This window comes from Mesoplodon bidens (genome assembly GCF_964165515.1).
Source record: "Mesoplodon bidens genome assembly, chromosome: X".
Taxonomy (NCBI): Eukaryota; Metazoa; Chordata; class Mammalia; order Artiodactyla; family Ziphiidae; genus Mesoplodon; species Mesoplodon bidens.
This window is the reverse complement of record NC_138163.1, coordinates 128,800,938-128,816,911: the sequence shown is the minus strand read 5'-3', so window position 1 is coordinate 128,816,911 and position 15,974 is coordinate 128,800,938. Positions and strand designations below refer to the sequence as shown.

The window sequence follows — 15,974 nt, the reverse complement described above, 5'->3', positions numbered from 1 at the left end:
GAATCCATGGTCACTGGAGCTTATTTCCTGTAACAGAAAGTTGCTTCTCCTGGGAAGCTCTAGAGGCGCCCGGTCACAGTGGCCATCTCCCAGACTCCCTGTGAAATCCCACAGCCTTCTCAAGCATGACAGATGACAGCAGCCACGCGTTTAAACAGAACCTGTGGCTCTTGGTCGGGACTCTCCTGTGGATCTGGAAGCCTCTCTTTTAGATTTCACCATGACAAGCACATGCCCATCATACAGCAGATGCTCAGTAAAGATGTGATGAATGGATACTGACAGCAAAGAAACCAACCAAGGCCATTAAACATGGTACTTTTCAAACTGTGGGCTGTGAGCGACTTGTGGGTCATCAAGTTGGTTCAGAGGCTCACCACCAGCTTCTTTGCAAATTAAAAATTAGAAAAAAAATTAGAAAATATCAGAGTGAATCCTCCTTTGAAAAAGTAAATACCACTCTGTGAACCTTTTGTTTCCATTAGATATATTCACGTGTGGGGGAGTGTGTGTGTGTCCTGGTTGGGAATGGAAAATATGTTTCCTACCTTGGGTCACGACAAACAAGTGACTTCAGGGTACAGCGGGTTAGGTAAACAAGTTCACCTTGCACCGCTACGCCTCACCACAATGCACTGAGCCCCTCGCCCTTGACTTACCAGCCCCACCCACTCCCCACCTGAGCACTGTGGTGCCCATAGCCCTGTGGGCTCACCAGGAAGTAACCTGTGTCTGCAGCGTGGAAGCTGCGTTGTACTCAGCTGGGTGTGACACCTGCCTTGTAAGGAGGCACTCACTGGGGGGAAAGAGACACCTACCCGGGACTTAAATCTGTTTTCCATGAAAATGTATCTTCTTATCACCACTTAAGTTTTCTTCTTTGCCTCTGATTATAACTATTGCGTTGGCATCTTTGAAAAGGAAAAGGAGGCACAGTCCCCATTACATGCCATGTCCTGTGCTACATACCTTCACGCACACTCTCTTAATTAGAAACTCGACTGGTTGACAATTAGATCAATGGATCCCGGTATTATTTTCGAATTGTGCCCAATCTCTGTCTTCTGGGTTTACTGCAATCAATCTTCCCTCTGGGCCTACAGACAACTTTCTGTCTGAAATCTTAAATCTGGTAACCATAGTAATGAAGCAGAGAGGAGGGGAGATCTTGGAAATGCAGTACAGATACAAAAAAAGAAAAACAAAAAAAGAAAAGAAAAAGGAAAAGGAAAACAAAACAACAACAACAAAAAAAACCCTTCCATTCTTTCCCATTTTCCTTTTCCTAATTTTTTTTTTGCAACAGTTGCCTATAAGAAGCTATAGTTGAAGCACTAGTGAACAAGTAGTTGCAGGGAAGGTAGAAGAGAGCTGGGGCATAGATGATCTGCAGAACTAAATAATAATCCAGAAGGATGGAGCACAGGTCGTGTTTCTGGTTCGCTTTGCTGCTCTGAATGTCCTTGGAAGAAGCAACAGGAAAAGTGCCTCCTCATGGTTTACAGTGTTCGACTGCTGTTAATTTTAGAACAGAACCTACAGTCCATCCACACTCAACAGAGAAGACCTAGCTTATCAGGATCATTCAAATTCCATAAGAAATACGATCGGCCAGAGAAAGCAGGTTTATAGTTTTTCACCTGGAGAAAACGTGTTTGTTCTGCAACTGTGGAAAGCAATGAAGTAATGGCCCGGGGACGTCTCTTTCCTCAGGATACGCCTCACTGCCCCTCTGTCAACCCTCCTAAGCCTTCTCCAAGTCACACCTGGGTGATTTCATCATGATATTAACCTATCTCTTCAAAGTTAGGAGGAAGGGATCAAGGGCAAGACCAAATATAGATCGAATCCTGTGGACTGAGTTCTCAGTTCTTGAGTTTATTGAGCTCCCTGCAGAAATGAATAGCTCGCCAACCTTTGACAGCCAACAGCGTCTACTCCTCTCCCTCTGAGCTCCTTTCAGCAGAAACTGAGCAGTGGGAGGCAAGAGGAGAAAGAAAGAAGCGGCTATTTGGAAGGGTACTACTATGGCGTGGAGCCTCTAGGCTGTCAAAAGTGGCTATCATAAAGACAGGCCTCCACAAACATGTTGTGTAGACCTCTAAAAATACATCCATTCTGTGCCTAGTTTACATAATATGAGGTTGCACATTACTATTTGTGGTTTTTTAAATTATTCTGTATTATATATTTTATATATTCTATGTTAGAATCTTCTTCAACATTATAACAGCAGCAAGGGACTTGCTGCTTAAATGAAACCCTTAGAAATGAGGACATAAAATAGTGTGCGAGTCAAAAATAATCAAAAGAGAAAATACACCTGAACCAAACTGTTGTTGTGGGTTGATTACATTAGAGCAGGATTTCTCAAAATGGGATCAAAGTGATCAGACACTTCCGGGAGGTCAAGGAGGGTCATAGGAGGGCACAGTTTACTAAATACATCTTTCCTGCACTTGGGTCAGCACCTTCAATTTGGTTTTCCCTCCTGGACTTCTTAGCTTAGCAATTTTCATACGCAACCAGAGACTCCCACAATTAGAAGATACATAAATGGTTATCTTGGCCCCTAACCCACATGTTACATCAATACCAAACATCTCCAAGAAATGATCAAACACTTGAATATCTCTAGCAACAAGGAATTCATTACCTTCCAAGATGTTGTGCTCCATGTTCAGGCATAGAGTTGTTTAAAGTTCTTTCGCGTGTTGAGTTGAATTCTGTCTCCCTGTAACGTTAACCAATTGTTTTTGATCAGCAACCTTGGAATCATTAGTACAGATGCTCTTCCCTCTTCTGAAAACACCTATTATATGAGCCACGCTCGTCTGTTTTCAAGGCCAGCCTCTCTTGTTCCTTCTATGGTTCCTCGTGTGGTGGGCTTTCAGGAACACTCAGCACCCTGGAAGGGTTCCCTTGCCCCCCTACCCTGCACTCAGGCTGTCCTGTTTATATCTCCTACCCCTTTTCCTATCCGATGACTCAAGTACAACAGTCCATAAACTGGGATGTCAGTGACATTCTCTCTTTCAAGAATTTGAATGAAGAGGGCTCTAATTAGTAACCTCTAATGGTAGTAAGGACCTGAGTTGAAAAGGTTCCCATAGGGTTGAGGTTGGAGTGGCCCAGTTGAAATATGCATAGGTAAAGGAAGCTGAAAGGAGAAAAGCAGAAATGGGGGAGAATCACAGCCCTGAGAGATGGTGAATAATCTCGTTTGCTGACTTGCTTATTGGAGCTCCTGGACTGGTAGCCCTGCTTACACCACCATCAATATCACCATCGTTGCTAACAGTTACTGAGTACATACTATATACCGGCACTGATACAAGCCCTCAGTGTGCATTAGCTCACTGAATCCTTTCAAAAACCCTAAAAGGAAGATGCCATTATTCTCTATTTTTACTGCAGAGGAGACTGAGGCACGTAGAGATCTGAGTGACTTATCCAGCTCCCACACTGGTTAGTGACAGAGACAAGACTGGAAACCAGGAGTTCTGGATCTAGAACCCAGCCTTCTTACCTTTACAGGGCACTGCTTCTCTATCCTTGGTGACTCAAGAGATTTTCTTACAATATTTTTATAGTAATTTCCTAAATAAATTCCCCCATTTAAGCTGTCATGAGCAGGTTTCTGTCCTTTGTAACAAATCTTCCCTGATTAAGATACAGGAAGATTAAAAGATACTAACACCTGGCCAAATGGCACAGACAAGTGTCCTTGAGCTGCTCTGTAGTTGCACTAGAAAGCAGGCTCAGTGAACCAAACGAGGCTGCCTTTACATTCGCTTTTCTGTAACATATCTCTAATATTCATGTATTCTTCCAGAAGCAGTGCATTCCATAGTATTATTACAGAAAAAAGTGCCATCTAACTTTCCTTTAATGACTCTAGCCTAACATCACCTCTTCCAAAGTATCCCATGGCCTGTACATTCCTTTATCATAGCAGATATCACATTATATTGGAGTCATCTGTCTGTATCAGGGTTTCCCAACCTCAGCATCATTGACATTTGAAGCTAGATAATTCACACTTTGTTGTGAGGTGCTGTCCTGCGTACTGTAGGATGTTTAGCAGTGTCCTGGCCTCTACAGACTAGATGCCAATAGCACCCTCTGCCCCACTGTGACAACCCAAAATGTCTCCAGACGTTGCCCCATGTCCCCTGGGGGGCAAAATCACTCTTGGTTGAGAGCCACTGGTTCACATGTTCTAGACCCCCTCCACCAATCCCACACTGACTTCAAGGGCAGGGCTCTGTCTTTTGTGCCCTTATTTCTTTCTAATGCTTGGTACATTATGATGCTCAATAAATCTTAATTGAAGAAAACTACAGTAACTTGCATCAAGATGCTGTTTTGGGGCTTCCCTGGTGGCGCAGTGGTTGAGGGTCCGCCTGCCGATGCAGGGGACGCGGGTTCGTGCCCCGGTCCGGGAGGGTCCCACATGCTGCGGAGTGGCTGGGCCCGTGGGCCATGGCCGCTGAGCCTGCGCGTCCAGAGCCTGTGCTCCACAGCGGGAGAGGCCACAGCAGTGAGAGGTCCGCGTACAGCAAAAAAAAAAAAAAAGATGCTGTTTTGTACTTGTAAGCCTGGATTACCTGTACATCTGTATCTGGATGGGTTTAGTCAGGAAAACAGAGACACTATACACACTACTAGGATAAGGGGTTTATTATAGAAATTACGGTTTATATAAATATGAGAGTAACTGGGGGAAGGAAGGTCTGGAAGGCTATAGTCAGAGGACAGAACTTTAAGCTGAAGCTCTGGGGGGAAAAGCAGGTATTGACAGGAAAATCTGAGAAGCTACCATATCTGGCCTCCAAAGTGGAATCATAAAATGGAAGCCCACAGAAAGGTCTGTAATGCTGCTGTGTCTAACAGAGCAGCCTCATCTGACTCCCAAAGACTCCCCAAAATAATGGCCTCTCCTTCCCTTCTACCTTCCAAATCTCCCAAATTCCTCTCACCGGCAAACCCTTACCTGGAACTAATCAAGGAGGGAATTCTGGAAAATTCCGTAGGCAGGCACTTCTACAGGAGTGGAAGTGCCAGGTAAACAACAGGTAATCTCACCCAGTAACCACTTTTTGACACCAAGTGTGTATGTTATATATAGAGATCAAAGCATGATAATGGTCTGAAGAAGTTGGCAGTCGCAGCCATCCACGTTAGAAAGCAAGTGAATGCTTGACATGATGCGCTGTTGCTGTCGCTGTTACGCCTTTTAGTTCGGCAGTGGGCTCACCCTCTGACCACCTGTCCCCTCCAGTCTGCACTGTGTAGACAGTCTCAACATTCACTTTGTTTGTACCCTGAACAGATGGCAAACTACGCTAATCATCGAACAGCTCATACTCCAGATGGAAGGTGTTCACCTTCACGCTTCTTAGAATTTAGTGTGTCTTCCGAGCATTCTGGCCAGACCAGACTTGACAGGGACTACTAGGAAAGAATTTCCATATGCAAGGCACTGCTTCCCTCTGGGCATTGAAACATCACAACCATGTAACTGATTTCTAAACTACTCTCTACGACTGCAGCTGACATTAAGTGAAAACATTTCTGCTTTATAGATTTTGAGCCAAAAATCAAACAATTATTTTCAGATAATTACTTCCAGTCTATTAAAAAACAGGGTGCTGGAGGTGAGGTGTGGTCCAAAATAGAGTGAAGTACATAGTTCACTTTAGGAAATTAGATTCAAAATACGCATTAAAGGGACCTATACTTCAGGATGGCCCATGATGTCTAAGACATTTTCTACCTGGCCCTTTACAGAAAATGTTTGCTGACACCTGGACTAGAGGGAGAGCAGCAAGCGCTGAGCTCTGAGAGGTGAAGGGGGGACATCACAAGGACTTGTACTTTACTGAGGTGAGAGCTGCTGGAGGTTCGAGCTTATGAAGATCTGACCTGACTCACACTTTAACAGGATCCCTCTAGTTGCTGGATTGAGAAGAGACCTTCTTGTTGGGAGGGAGGGTCTAGAAGCCAGGGGATTAGGTAGAAGGTGATCACTATAATTCTGGTGGAAATGGTTCCGATGCGCCAGTCAGGTAGCTCAGCTCAGCACCGAGTGGAGGCTCTGGTAAGAGGTGCCTAGATTCTGGTTTGGAGATTGAGCTGGTTATACTTCCTGGTACTAGATGTGTCGCATGGTCCCACACAGGTGCAGGGGACGCTAGAAAATACAGCCTCCCCAGGCGCACATGGGTGAGCAGCTAAAGCAGGGCTCCTTAAGTACGGGCGATTTTGCCCACCGAGACACATCTGGCAATGTCTGGAGACACTTTTCATGGTCACGACTGTGGGGGAAGTGTGTGTTACTTGCTTCTAGTGGGTAGAGGCCAGGGACGCTGCTAAATATCCTAAAATATACAACATAGTTCCCTAACACAAAAATAATTACCTGGTCCCAAATGTCAACAGTGCCATAGTTAAGCAACCTGGAGCTCAAGAAAGACCCACCAGGGGAAGAAGAAAGAAAGATGGGTTTTCATGGGTTTTCTTAGCCCAGCTCAACTCCCAATGCCCCAACCCCTGCAAAGCATTTGCGGGCTGGGGCAACAGCAGTTTTGGAACCCCAGCTCACACCACAGCTGAGCTCTGTTTGTCCTCTCTTGCCCACATAACTTCCACCTGTTATTGGAGGTGAGCTTTGGCCCGAATGAGAAACCTTGCTGGCTTTTTTCTTTTTATATACACAGAGAGGCTTGTAAAAATAACATGTGTGACTGAGGCAATGAAAGAGATTTCGTGAAAGAGATTTTGTGTAATGATTTTGTGTACATTGTGCACAGCACCATAGTGCAGGTATTAATGTGTTTTAAGAGATTTGTGAAGAAAAATGTTCCATTAATTAAAATTTCAAGACTTAAAACTGATATTTGGTGATGACCGTAGATTTATAGGAATTTTACTCTCTTCACCAAACCCAAATGGATGGCATATGAATTCAAATACCCTTAATATTATGCAAATACTCCTTAGTCTTTGCTATGGGTAATAACTGATAAGGTCTCATTCATTTGGGAAATACTTGCAAGTATATAATACATACTGGCTTTTCATTTACCTACCTTTATTATTTAGATTTGCGAATAGATGCATAAATGAAAAACTATCTCTCTGTATTCTGGAGTGTTTGTCTCTTCTATTTATTTTTTTTGCAAAGAAGCATGCATTTTTTGCTAAGATTGTTAATAAGATGGATCTAATTTTACATATTTTCACACTCTCTGGGCTGCTCACTAGCTTAACACTGGGCCAAAAAAAATGGACAGTGTTCCAAATATAGATCATAAGTACCTCAGTTCTTGAGTGGCACTGTTGAGTTTAGGTTGGCCCTAATTTTATATAAATTCAATATGCAAAACAAACCACAAAATAAATAAGCTAGGAAAGCATTTTTCATATCACAAAAGACTTTTTTCCAACATTCATTTAAGAAGCATTTACCTTATATATAATATTCAACATAGGCAGCTTTAGCCAAATATTGTTCTAGGTACTGGGGCGATCAAGATATGCAAAACTGGGTCCTTCCACTTGAAGGTCACATAAAAGAGGCCGACATGTAAACTATGATGACAGCAGGTTCCATTATGGAGGCATGCGACCCAGTGCTACAGGAGCTGAGGAGAAACCCAAGGCCCAGGCTCAGGGGTCAAGAAAAGGCACCCTGAATAGGATGAGTAGAGTCTTGAAGGACATGGAGGAGCTCGCCAAGTGAAGAGAGGTGAGGAGTATTCTATGCAAAGAATAAAGCCAAAGACCATGAAACCCCATGAGAGAAGCAGGTATAAGACAGGACATAGGGGGTCCTTGAATGTCACAAAGGAGCTTAGGAGTGGTCATTAAGGAGATGAGAAACTCTTGAAAAGTATTAAGCCAGGAATGAAAGCAATGGGCCAATGGCATTCCTTTAGTTCCACTGGAGCAGAAAGCAGGGCTGGCTTCAAAATCTGTGGGACCCAGTGCAAAATGAAAACGTGGGGCGCTTGTTCAAAAATCATTATGAATTTCAAGATGGCTACAGCAAAGCATTAAACCAAGTATGGTACCCTTCTAAGCACTGGGGCGTATGAGGGCACAGTATGCATGCCCACAAGGCCAACCCTAGCAAAGGCATGAGGGCAGCAGGAGGAAGAAGACTTTAAGATCCTTACTTGCATACTGTCTAGTCTGCAGTTGGGAAGAATGTCTTAAACATATCAACCAGCTAGAGATTAGTCTCAAGGCAATATACTAGCCAGCATTATAGTCCTATACTCAAACTAAGAAAATGGCCAAATGGCTAATCTCTTCATTTTAAAGAGGAAATAGAAGAGCAAAAATGTTGAGGGGCTGAGGGAATTCAATCTGAGCCTTCTAGATTCTAGCCCAGTGTTTCCTCTGCTCCTCTACAATGCCAAGGCTAGTGAGTCTGCAGTGAAAGGGATAGAATGGAAGTTCTTTGGGCAAGACTGATCCAGAGGCCGCAGAAAGGGCTGCAAGTGTCCAAGAAAGGGAAATCAGCTAGGAGACAATTGATGTCCCCTCCCTTCCCCCAGGAAGCATGTCCTTTCTGAGACTTTTCTCAGAATCAAGAGGATCTTGCCAAGCACGGGTTTTGAATAACTCATAGGCCCAGCATTGTGCCAGGGAAGAGGACTACAGAGATGAGGTGGGCATACTCCTAGGAGCTTATCCTTTGGTGAGTAAAGACATTAGTGGAAATCAGCTATCATAATCCAGAGGCCCTGTCTATCTATTCTTTAACATGATTGGGAAGCAAAAATTTTAAATAATAATAAAAAAAAGAAAATTGGAAATGAGTTCTAAACACCAATAGGTAGCTACAGACTCTTTTTCAGATTAGGGGGATCATAGATGATTTGCATGTTGCCTTGTATATCTCAGCAGCATTACCATCCATACCCTCACCAACTCTAAAGGCTTCAGGCTCATCTGAGCTCCAATAAACCTTTGTACATATCTCAAGAATCTCTCTCATATAATTCTGTATTTGGTTCTGTATGACCTCCCAAAACCCAAGGTCTTATTCATCTTTTCATTCCCTTGGTTCTTAAGATAAAGCTCCAAACCGACACCACAGTTTGCAAGGCCCTATGTGATCTAGCCCCTGGTCTTTTCTGAAACTTTGTCTCACCCCACTTTCCTTCTGCATTCCACGAGCCATCCTACCATCTCTCAATTGCAGCAAACCTTCCTATCTCGGACATCTCCCAACTCTGCTGTGCCCTCTTTAATGCCTCTCATTTTTCAGATCTCTAATGAAATATCACTTCCCCAGGGAAAAGCTTCTCCTATCAGCCAGATTAGACCGGGACCCCCGTTAATATGTTCTCCTAACGCCCTATAATTTTCCTTCAGAGCCCTTATCATAGATAGTAATTCCGTGCTCATGAGATTCTTCCATGAATGTTTGTCTTCACCTCAAGGTTGGGAACCACCTGAAGGCAAGAGTCTGATCTGTCTTGCTCGCCACTGGATTCCTGGCAAATGGCATAGTGCCTGGCATGTCCTTGGGACTTTTCTGACCACTCAATCTATAACATCCACTTCTCTGTCACTCATCTCTCTTAAGTGTCTTACCTTCATTGTTTTCCTTCAAAGCCTCCATCATTATCTGAGTGTGTTTGTGTATGTGCAAATGTGCGGGGTGTCTTATCTGTGTATATGTCTATGTATAAATATGTATTTGTGTGTGTGTCACATAACTTCTCTACTTGTTACTGTTCTCCCCACTAGAATGTAAACTCCAAAAAAGAAGAGACTTCATCTCCTTGCTCACTGCTGTACCCTCACCACATACCAGGCACATAATAGGTGCTCAAGGAATCATTTGTTGGAAATATGAATACATAAATGGCAAGTGCTCAAGAAATGAACACCAGAAGTTCATTCGTCTTCAAAAATCAATCATAATGATATCCTGCACTGAAAAAGAGATGATCCACTGATTTGCTTTTCTTTTGGAAAAAATGCTATTCACTGTCTGCCCCCAAATGACACTGTGACAGTTTTAATTTATTTCACCACATGCCATTAAGCAACAAGGGGTTATATTTGGTTTACTTTATTTCAGATCTGTTGTTCTACAAATTTCAGTGGGATTCTTCTTCCATAATCTTGAATGGAAGCCATTTGGGGCTTGCTAGGGACAAATTCATAAAAAACAAAGACTTCCAGAGTCTTTGGAATCAGACAATTTGGAGATCTGACAGACCTGATTTGAATTTCAGCTTCAACATTTATTAGCAATATAACCTCAGGAAGCCACATAACCTCTCTCGGTCTCAGTTTCCTCTGAAACCATGTGATTTGTAGGGATGGTTTGGTGATAGGACTGATTGTGGTTTTAAGTGCATGGTATATAATTATAATCAATACGTATCTATTTATTGTTTATATCTACTCCCAAGCCCCCATGATACAGAGGAGAAAACTGAGGCCATAAGAATTGAGAATTTCAGGGCTTCCCTGGTGGCGCAGTGGTCGAGAGTCCGCCTGCCGATGCAGGGGACACGGGTTCGTGCCCCGGTCCGGGAAGATCCCACGTGCCGCGGAGCGGCTGGGCCCGTGAGCCATGGCCGCTGAGCCTGCGAGTCTGGAGCCTGTGCTCTGCACCGGGAGAGGCCACAGCAGTGAGAGGCCCGCGTACAGCAAAAAAAAAAAAAAAAAAAAAAAAAGAATTGAGAATTTCTCAAGGCCATCCCTCCTCCCCAAGGCTAGGAAGCCCAAGCAGGGCTACCATTAAGCATCACCCAGCCTGCATTTGCTCAGGGGACTTTTTTGGTGAAAACCTGCTTGTGTTTGGACTCACACTGTTTCCTAAGGAGGGCTGGAGACCGCATAATGTCCTTGCATTGACTGAAGCTCACTACAAACTTCAGTTCCAACTGGGCCATTTCCTATTCCAGTAGAAGGGCAAAGATTCAATCAAAGAATCTCAGTGAGAAATGGGATGGAAAGAGTTCTCCCCTACCCCAGTTTATAGGAGTCCTTTTATTTCCTCTTTTCTAGGACATAAAAGATGAATTGGAAATATGGGTCCCACTGAAATCTTTCATTATATAAATCCTACATTCTTTAATTATATTGAAATTATTTGCTTAAACAATTCAGTACGATGCAATTCTGGTGAGCTTTAGGTTCAGTTTCACATCTAGACAAGAGTTATTCCAAACACAGGAATGGGTGAATTTTACAATAAGTAAAACTGATGGATAAGATAAAATAAGATGATAAGTCTCCAATGAATTGCATAGCAATTGCACGGCAGTGCTTCCTACAGCAGACAGGGTTTAAGGAGATTTTATCAAAGTGGGATATAGAAATTGCACGTACTGAAACTTCGAATGGATGATTCATTTTCTGTGGGAATTTAATCACTGAATAACAAAACTGAGTGAGCCAAAAGTATTTACTGCTCAAAGATACTGAAGATGGCAGGTCAGTAGCAATAATTAAGTAACTAGTTTTCTGGCTAATTAGAAGAAATGGAGAATATATGCCTGAAATTCTTTCCTCACTGAGAGGATTACACCGATGGTCCCTGTGAATACATTCAACTAATCTGTGCCTACAGACTGTTCTTTATTTTAGCTTCAGTTTATCCATGACTCAAGCTCATCTCCCTTTGCCCTCATATAGGAATCTTGCCACATTACCATAACGTTTTTATTCTGAACCTGCTATAAAGGCAATTAGTCATTCATTATAACACAAAAATTCAAATTGGTTGCAATTATGTTTTCTGAATCAAGACTATACCCTTTGATGTGGGTAATTTAAGGCTCTATATTTAAAGTGCATTGAATGAATCATAATGGTAAATAAGAAGACCCTTAAACTAGCATTCATATCTCCTGCACATGAAAAATTAAATGGATAAATTCTACCTATGACAGATTTATTTTTGTGCTGGAGAGTTTTAAAGAATCGATTTAATTAGTTGTAACTATGCTCAGAAGCATAATTTGAAATACTGTTGAATGAATGGTGAAAGCATTTTCAAGCAGAGAGAAAACTCTCTTAAAATTCCCTTTGTTCATTATTCAACAAACGTTTTTTTGTTTTGTTTTGTTTTGTTTTTTTTGCGGTACGCGGGCCTCTCACCGCCGCAGCCTCTCCCGCCGCGGAGAACAGGCTCCAGACGCGCAGGCCCAGCGGCCATGGCTCACGGGCCCAGCCGCTCCGCGGCTTGCGGGATCCCCCCGGACCGGGGCACGAACCCGCATCCCCCGCATCGGCAGGCGGACCCCCAACCACTGCGCCACCAGGGAAGCCCCAACAAACATTTATTAAGCGCCCACAGTTTGCACGGCAATGTACAACATAATAATAATCTAACCTGGTATCATTCTATTCTGCTTCTGCTAGTTAATTGAATGAGTTAATCTCTTCAGCTGTCCATTCACAGTATATGAAGAAAGACTACAGAAATTAAATGAATGAGTCAGTCTGAAAAGAAACATGGATGTGTGTATTTAGGTTTCCTTTTGTTTCATGTGCTAAAAACAGGTTACTAGCCAACTACTCTTTCTATTTCTTCAGGGACCCAGGAAATTTAAAAGAATCTTATCTCACTCAGGCAGTGAACTATACACTTAATCATGACTTTCTAAGTGTTTACAGAAGTGAGAACAGCAATTTGTAAGATTCTACAGATATGTAAAGGAAAAACAGCACAGTAAATTTAGGCAGATAAGGGGAAATGTATTTTGAGGGATTGTTTCCACTTGAAAAGTTATATTAGACTTAAAAACATAGACTAGGTTAGAGCTGGACATTAGAGCTGATCTAGGCCACTGGTTTCCAACCTTCTGCATTAGAGTCACTGGATTTTTCTTAAAAATATGGATTCTCAGCTCTCATTCCCAGAGATTCTGATTCAGTTGATCTGGAAGAGGCTGGGAGGGGAGGCAAGCATACATATACTTGTAAAGGTTCCCTAGCAGCCAAAGCTGAGACCCACAGACCTAGTCCAGACTCAACAGTTTGGCATGAGGTCTCTGAGCCCTTGAAAGAATAAATATCTTGCCTCAGATCAGCACAGCTTATAACCTTTGGAGCCAGGCCTAGAACCCAAATAGCCAAATTCCTAGTCTGGATCTCTTAACTAAACCAAATCACACCGTTTCTACTTCTCTCACACACTGGTTAAGATCTAATTACCAGTTAGTAATAGGCAGGAAGAATAAGACTGCTTATAACCCATGTGACTAACAAGTCCCCTCCTCCTAGTGACCTGTGTGCTTCCATTCTTGCTAATAAGTCTTCCAACGACACTGTAATGATTTATATACCTGTTTAGTCCACATTTTAAAATATTTCACATATTTGAAACTTTTGCACCCATAAAATATATCATTCCCATTTTAGACAAAGAAACCAGATTTACTCTTTGAATCTGAGTCCAGTTGAAGTCTTCATTATAGAGCTTATAGAGCTGAGTACATGGAAGTACTCTAATGTCTGGCTGGGTTTTCTTAGCCAGCTTCCCTATATGAGAATGCCTTTAGGTTGGCCACTTCCACTGGGTTCTGAAAGCTCCATGCAGGTAGAGCTCTTGTCCAACTTCATCAACTGTCTCCCAGCATCTAGCAAAATGCTCGCCATAGACTCAACACTCAACAATTAATTGTTGAATGAAAAATCCTTATTACATTTTGTTAACAAATGAGACAGAGTATCCTGAACCAACTTGTGCAGGACAATCTCATATACATAAAAGTACTGGGAAGATGGTTTTATAAAGGAGTAGTTTTACAGTTATTTTATTAGAAGAGCTTTGGCCTGATTTTCCTGACCTAAATTTGTCCTTGCTGTACCATTTGGATTACAGTTGGGCTATCTCACATGAATATTATGTTAGAAGTCCTTCATTCAAATGACACAAATGAACTTATTTATAAAACAGAAACAGACTCACAGATTTCAAAAACAAACTTATGGTCACCAAAGGGGAAACGTGGCGGGCGGGGGGGATGAATTAACAGATACACACAGTACTACATATAAGACAGAGAACCAACAAGGACCCACGGTAGAGCACAGGAAACTCTACTCAATATCTTGTAATAACCTATAAGGGAAAAGAATCTGAAAAAGAATATAGATATATAGATATATATGTATAACTGAATCACTTTGCTGTACACCTGAAACTAACACAATATTGTAAACCAACTATACTCCAATAAAATTTTTTAAGGTCCTTCATTCAGTATATCTTTTATATGTGTGAAGGCACAACTGACATGCAATAAACATCGATGAAATAAAATTAATACCAAATTTTACTGTCTTTTGGAAAAATATAACCAAATTAATTAATATAACATTCTTCTCTAGCAAGATAAATAGTGCAGTGTCTTTGGTGTTTCAAAGGGGTGGCACAGTATTGTAGAAAACAGTAATCTAGTTGCAGAAGATGATGATTCAATCGATGGCTATTTAGAACTAGATTTTTATTAAGCAGGTCATTTCAATCCCATCTTTTCAACCCAACCACACACCCAAATTCCATACATTTGTCTCTATGTAGGGTATTTGCTCTTTACCATAAGGTTACAATTTTTCAGTCTTTTGTCTAATTCATGTAGAAATAACACAAAAAACCACTGACATCAGCTAAAACGACATATGTTCATATGGTAGATATGAATAGCCAAAGAATCAATGTAAAAAGTTGACACTAGAAAAACCATGGTAGAAATATTCAACTCCAAACACTGAATATTTAATCTCTGCTATATAACTGAGGTAAACTAGAGGGCTGGAGGGGTAAAGTTATACATTTAAGGGGTTAATCTTAGATCTAACACAAACATTAAAGCCAATGTTAATGGAAGGAACTGGGCTATGAATGAGCCACAATACTAGAAGTTCCTGGCTCAGAGCCAGGTCCAAGGCAGAGATTCAGTAAATGCTTTGTTGAATGAAAGAATGGGTGAACGAATGAATGAGTGAGTGAATGAACGAATAGTCCTCTTCTTAGATTTAGAGTGTAATACTGGGATTTGGAGATTTAGCTTTAAAACAGTCTATTCAATGCTGTGGATCAATAAACTAGAATTTGGGAACGTCAGTCGGTGCTGAATATAATGTAGGTATTTCTGTTTGTTAATTAATTAAAATGACCATGGAGTCATTATTCTTACACTTAATTTCTCAGCCTGAAAAGTTAATGAACTGTATCTGTTCCATGAATAATTGAGTTGAACTTGAAAAACAACTCCCCATTCCAAAAGCCTTCCACACTACCAGTTAACTGTGATTTATCCTTTTACTTCTGAAGAATCTTAAGCACCTTCCATCTGATTTGACTGACAACCTATCTGTGCCTTCCCCGTCTTTATTCTTCCAGGAAGAAGATGTTACTCGTGAAAGTCGTTTTAATTTCAGTGGTTACGGGATGGGTCACTGCCTTCAAGTGAAAGATGGAACAGCTGTCAAGGCCACACCTGCCAGCCAGCTCCCACAGCCCCCCAAAGATGCAGATGCCATCAAGAAGAAGTTTGTGGACCGGGCAAAAAGGATTGACACGATTTCTCGAGCTGCCTTCCCATTGGCCTTCCTCATTTTCAACATCTTTTACTGGATCACATACAAGATCATTCGGCATGAAGATGTCCACAAGAAATAGATGTGCTCTTCAGACCCTGGGACCTTCTTGCCTAACTGTTGTGCTTGTAAATACACAGTGAAATTGTCTTTATATCACTTTGACAGAGGAGAAGACTGGGGGAGGGGGGAGGGAGGATCATGGGGGCAGGTCTCCTGGCACCTACATGAAAAAAGATAAGTTATCCGGGCAATGAAGGAAAATGTTTGCACAAAATTATGGTGTTGCAGAATCACGTGAGCATAATTCCCTTCACAGTCTTTAGCACTGCTCTTTCAGATGATGCATTAAATAGACATCATATGCAAAGTCAAGTACTTGAGGG

The 15,974-nt window shown here is 42.0% G+C and overlaps 1 protein-coding gene across 2 annotated transcripts in view; it reads left to right on the top strand.

Annotated features, from left to right (window-relative positions):
* The window catches only part of GLRA2 (glycine receptor alpha 2), a gene marked incomplete at both ends in the record, with an annotated part of 185,931 nt that extends 170,261 nt beyond the window's left edge, over positions 1-15,670 (top strand). For both annotated transcript variants that reach the window (XM_081221421.1, XM_081221420.1), the window contains one exon: positions 15,392-15,670. In XM_081221421.1, coding sequence (XP_081077547.1) covers positions 15,392-15,670 — 279 coding nt within the window. The remainder of the gene's footprint in view (positions 1-15,391) is intronic.
* Positions 15,671-15,974: the final 304 nt, after the last annotated feature.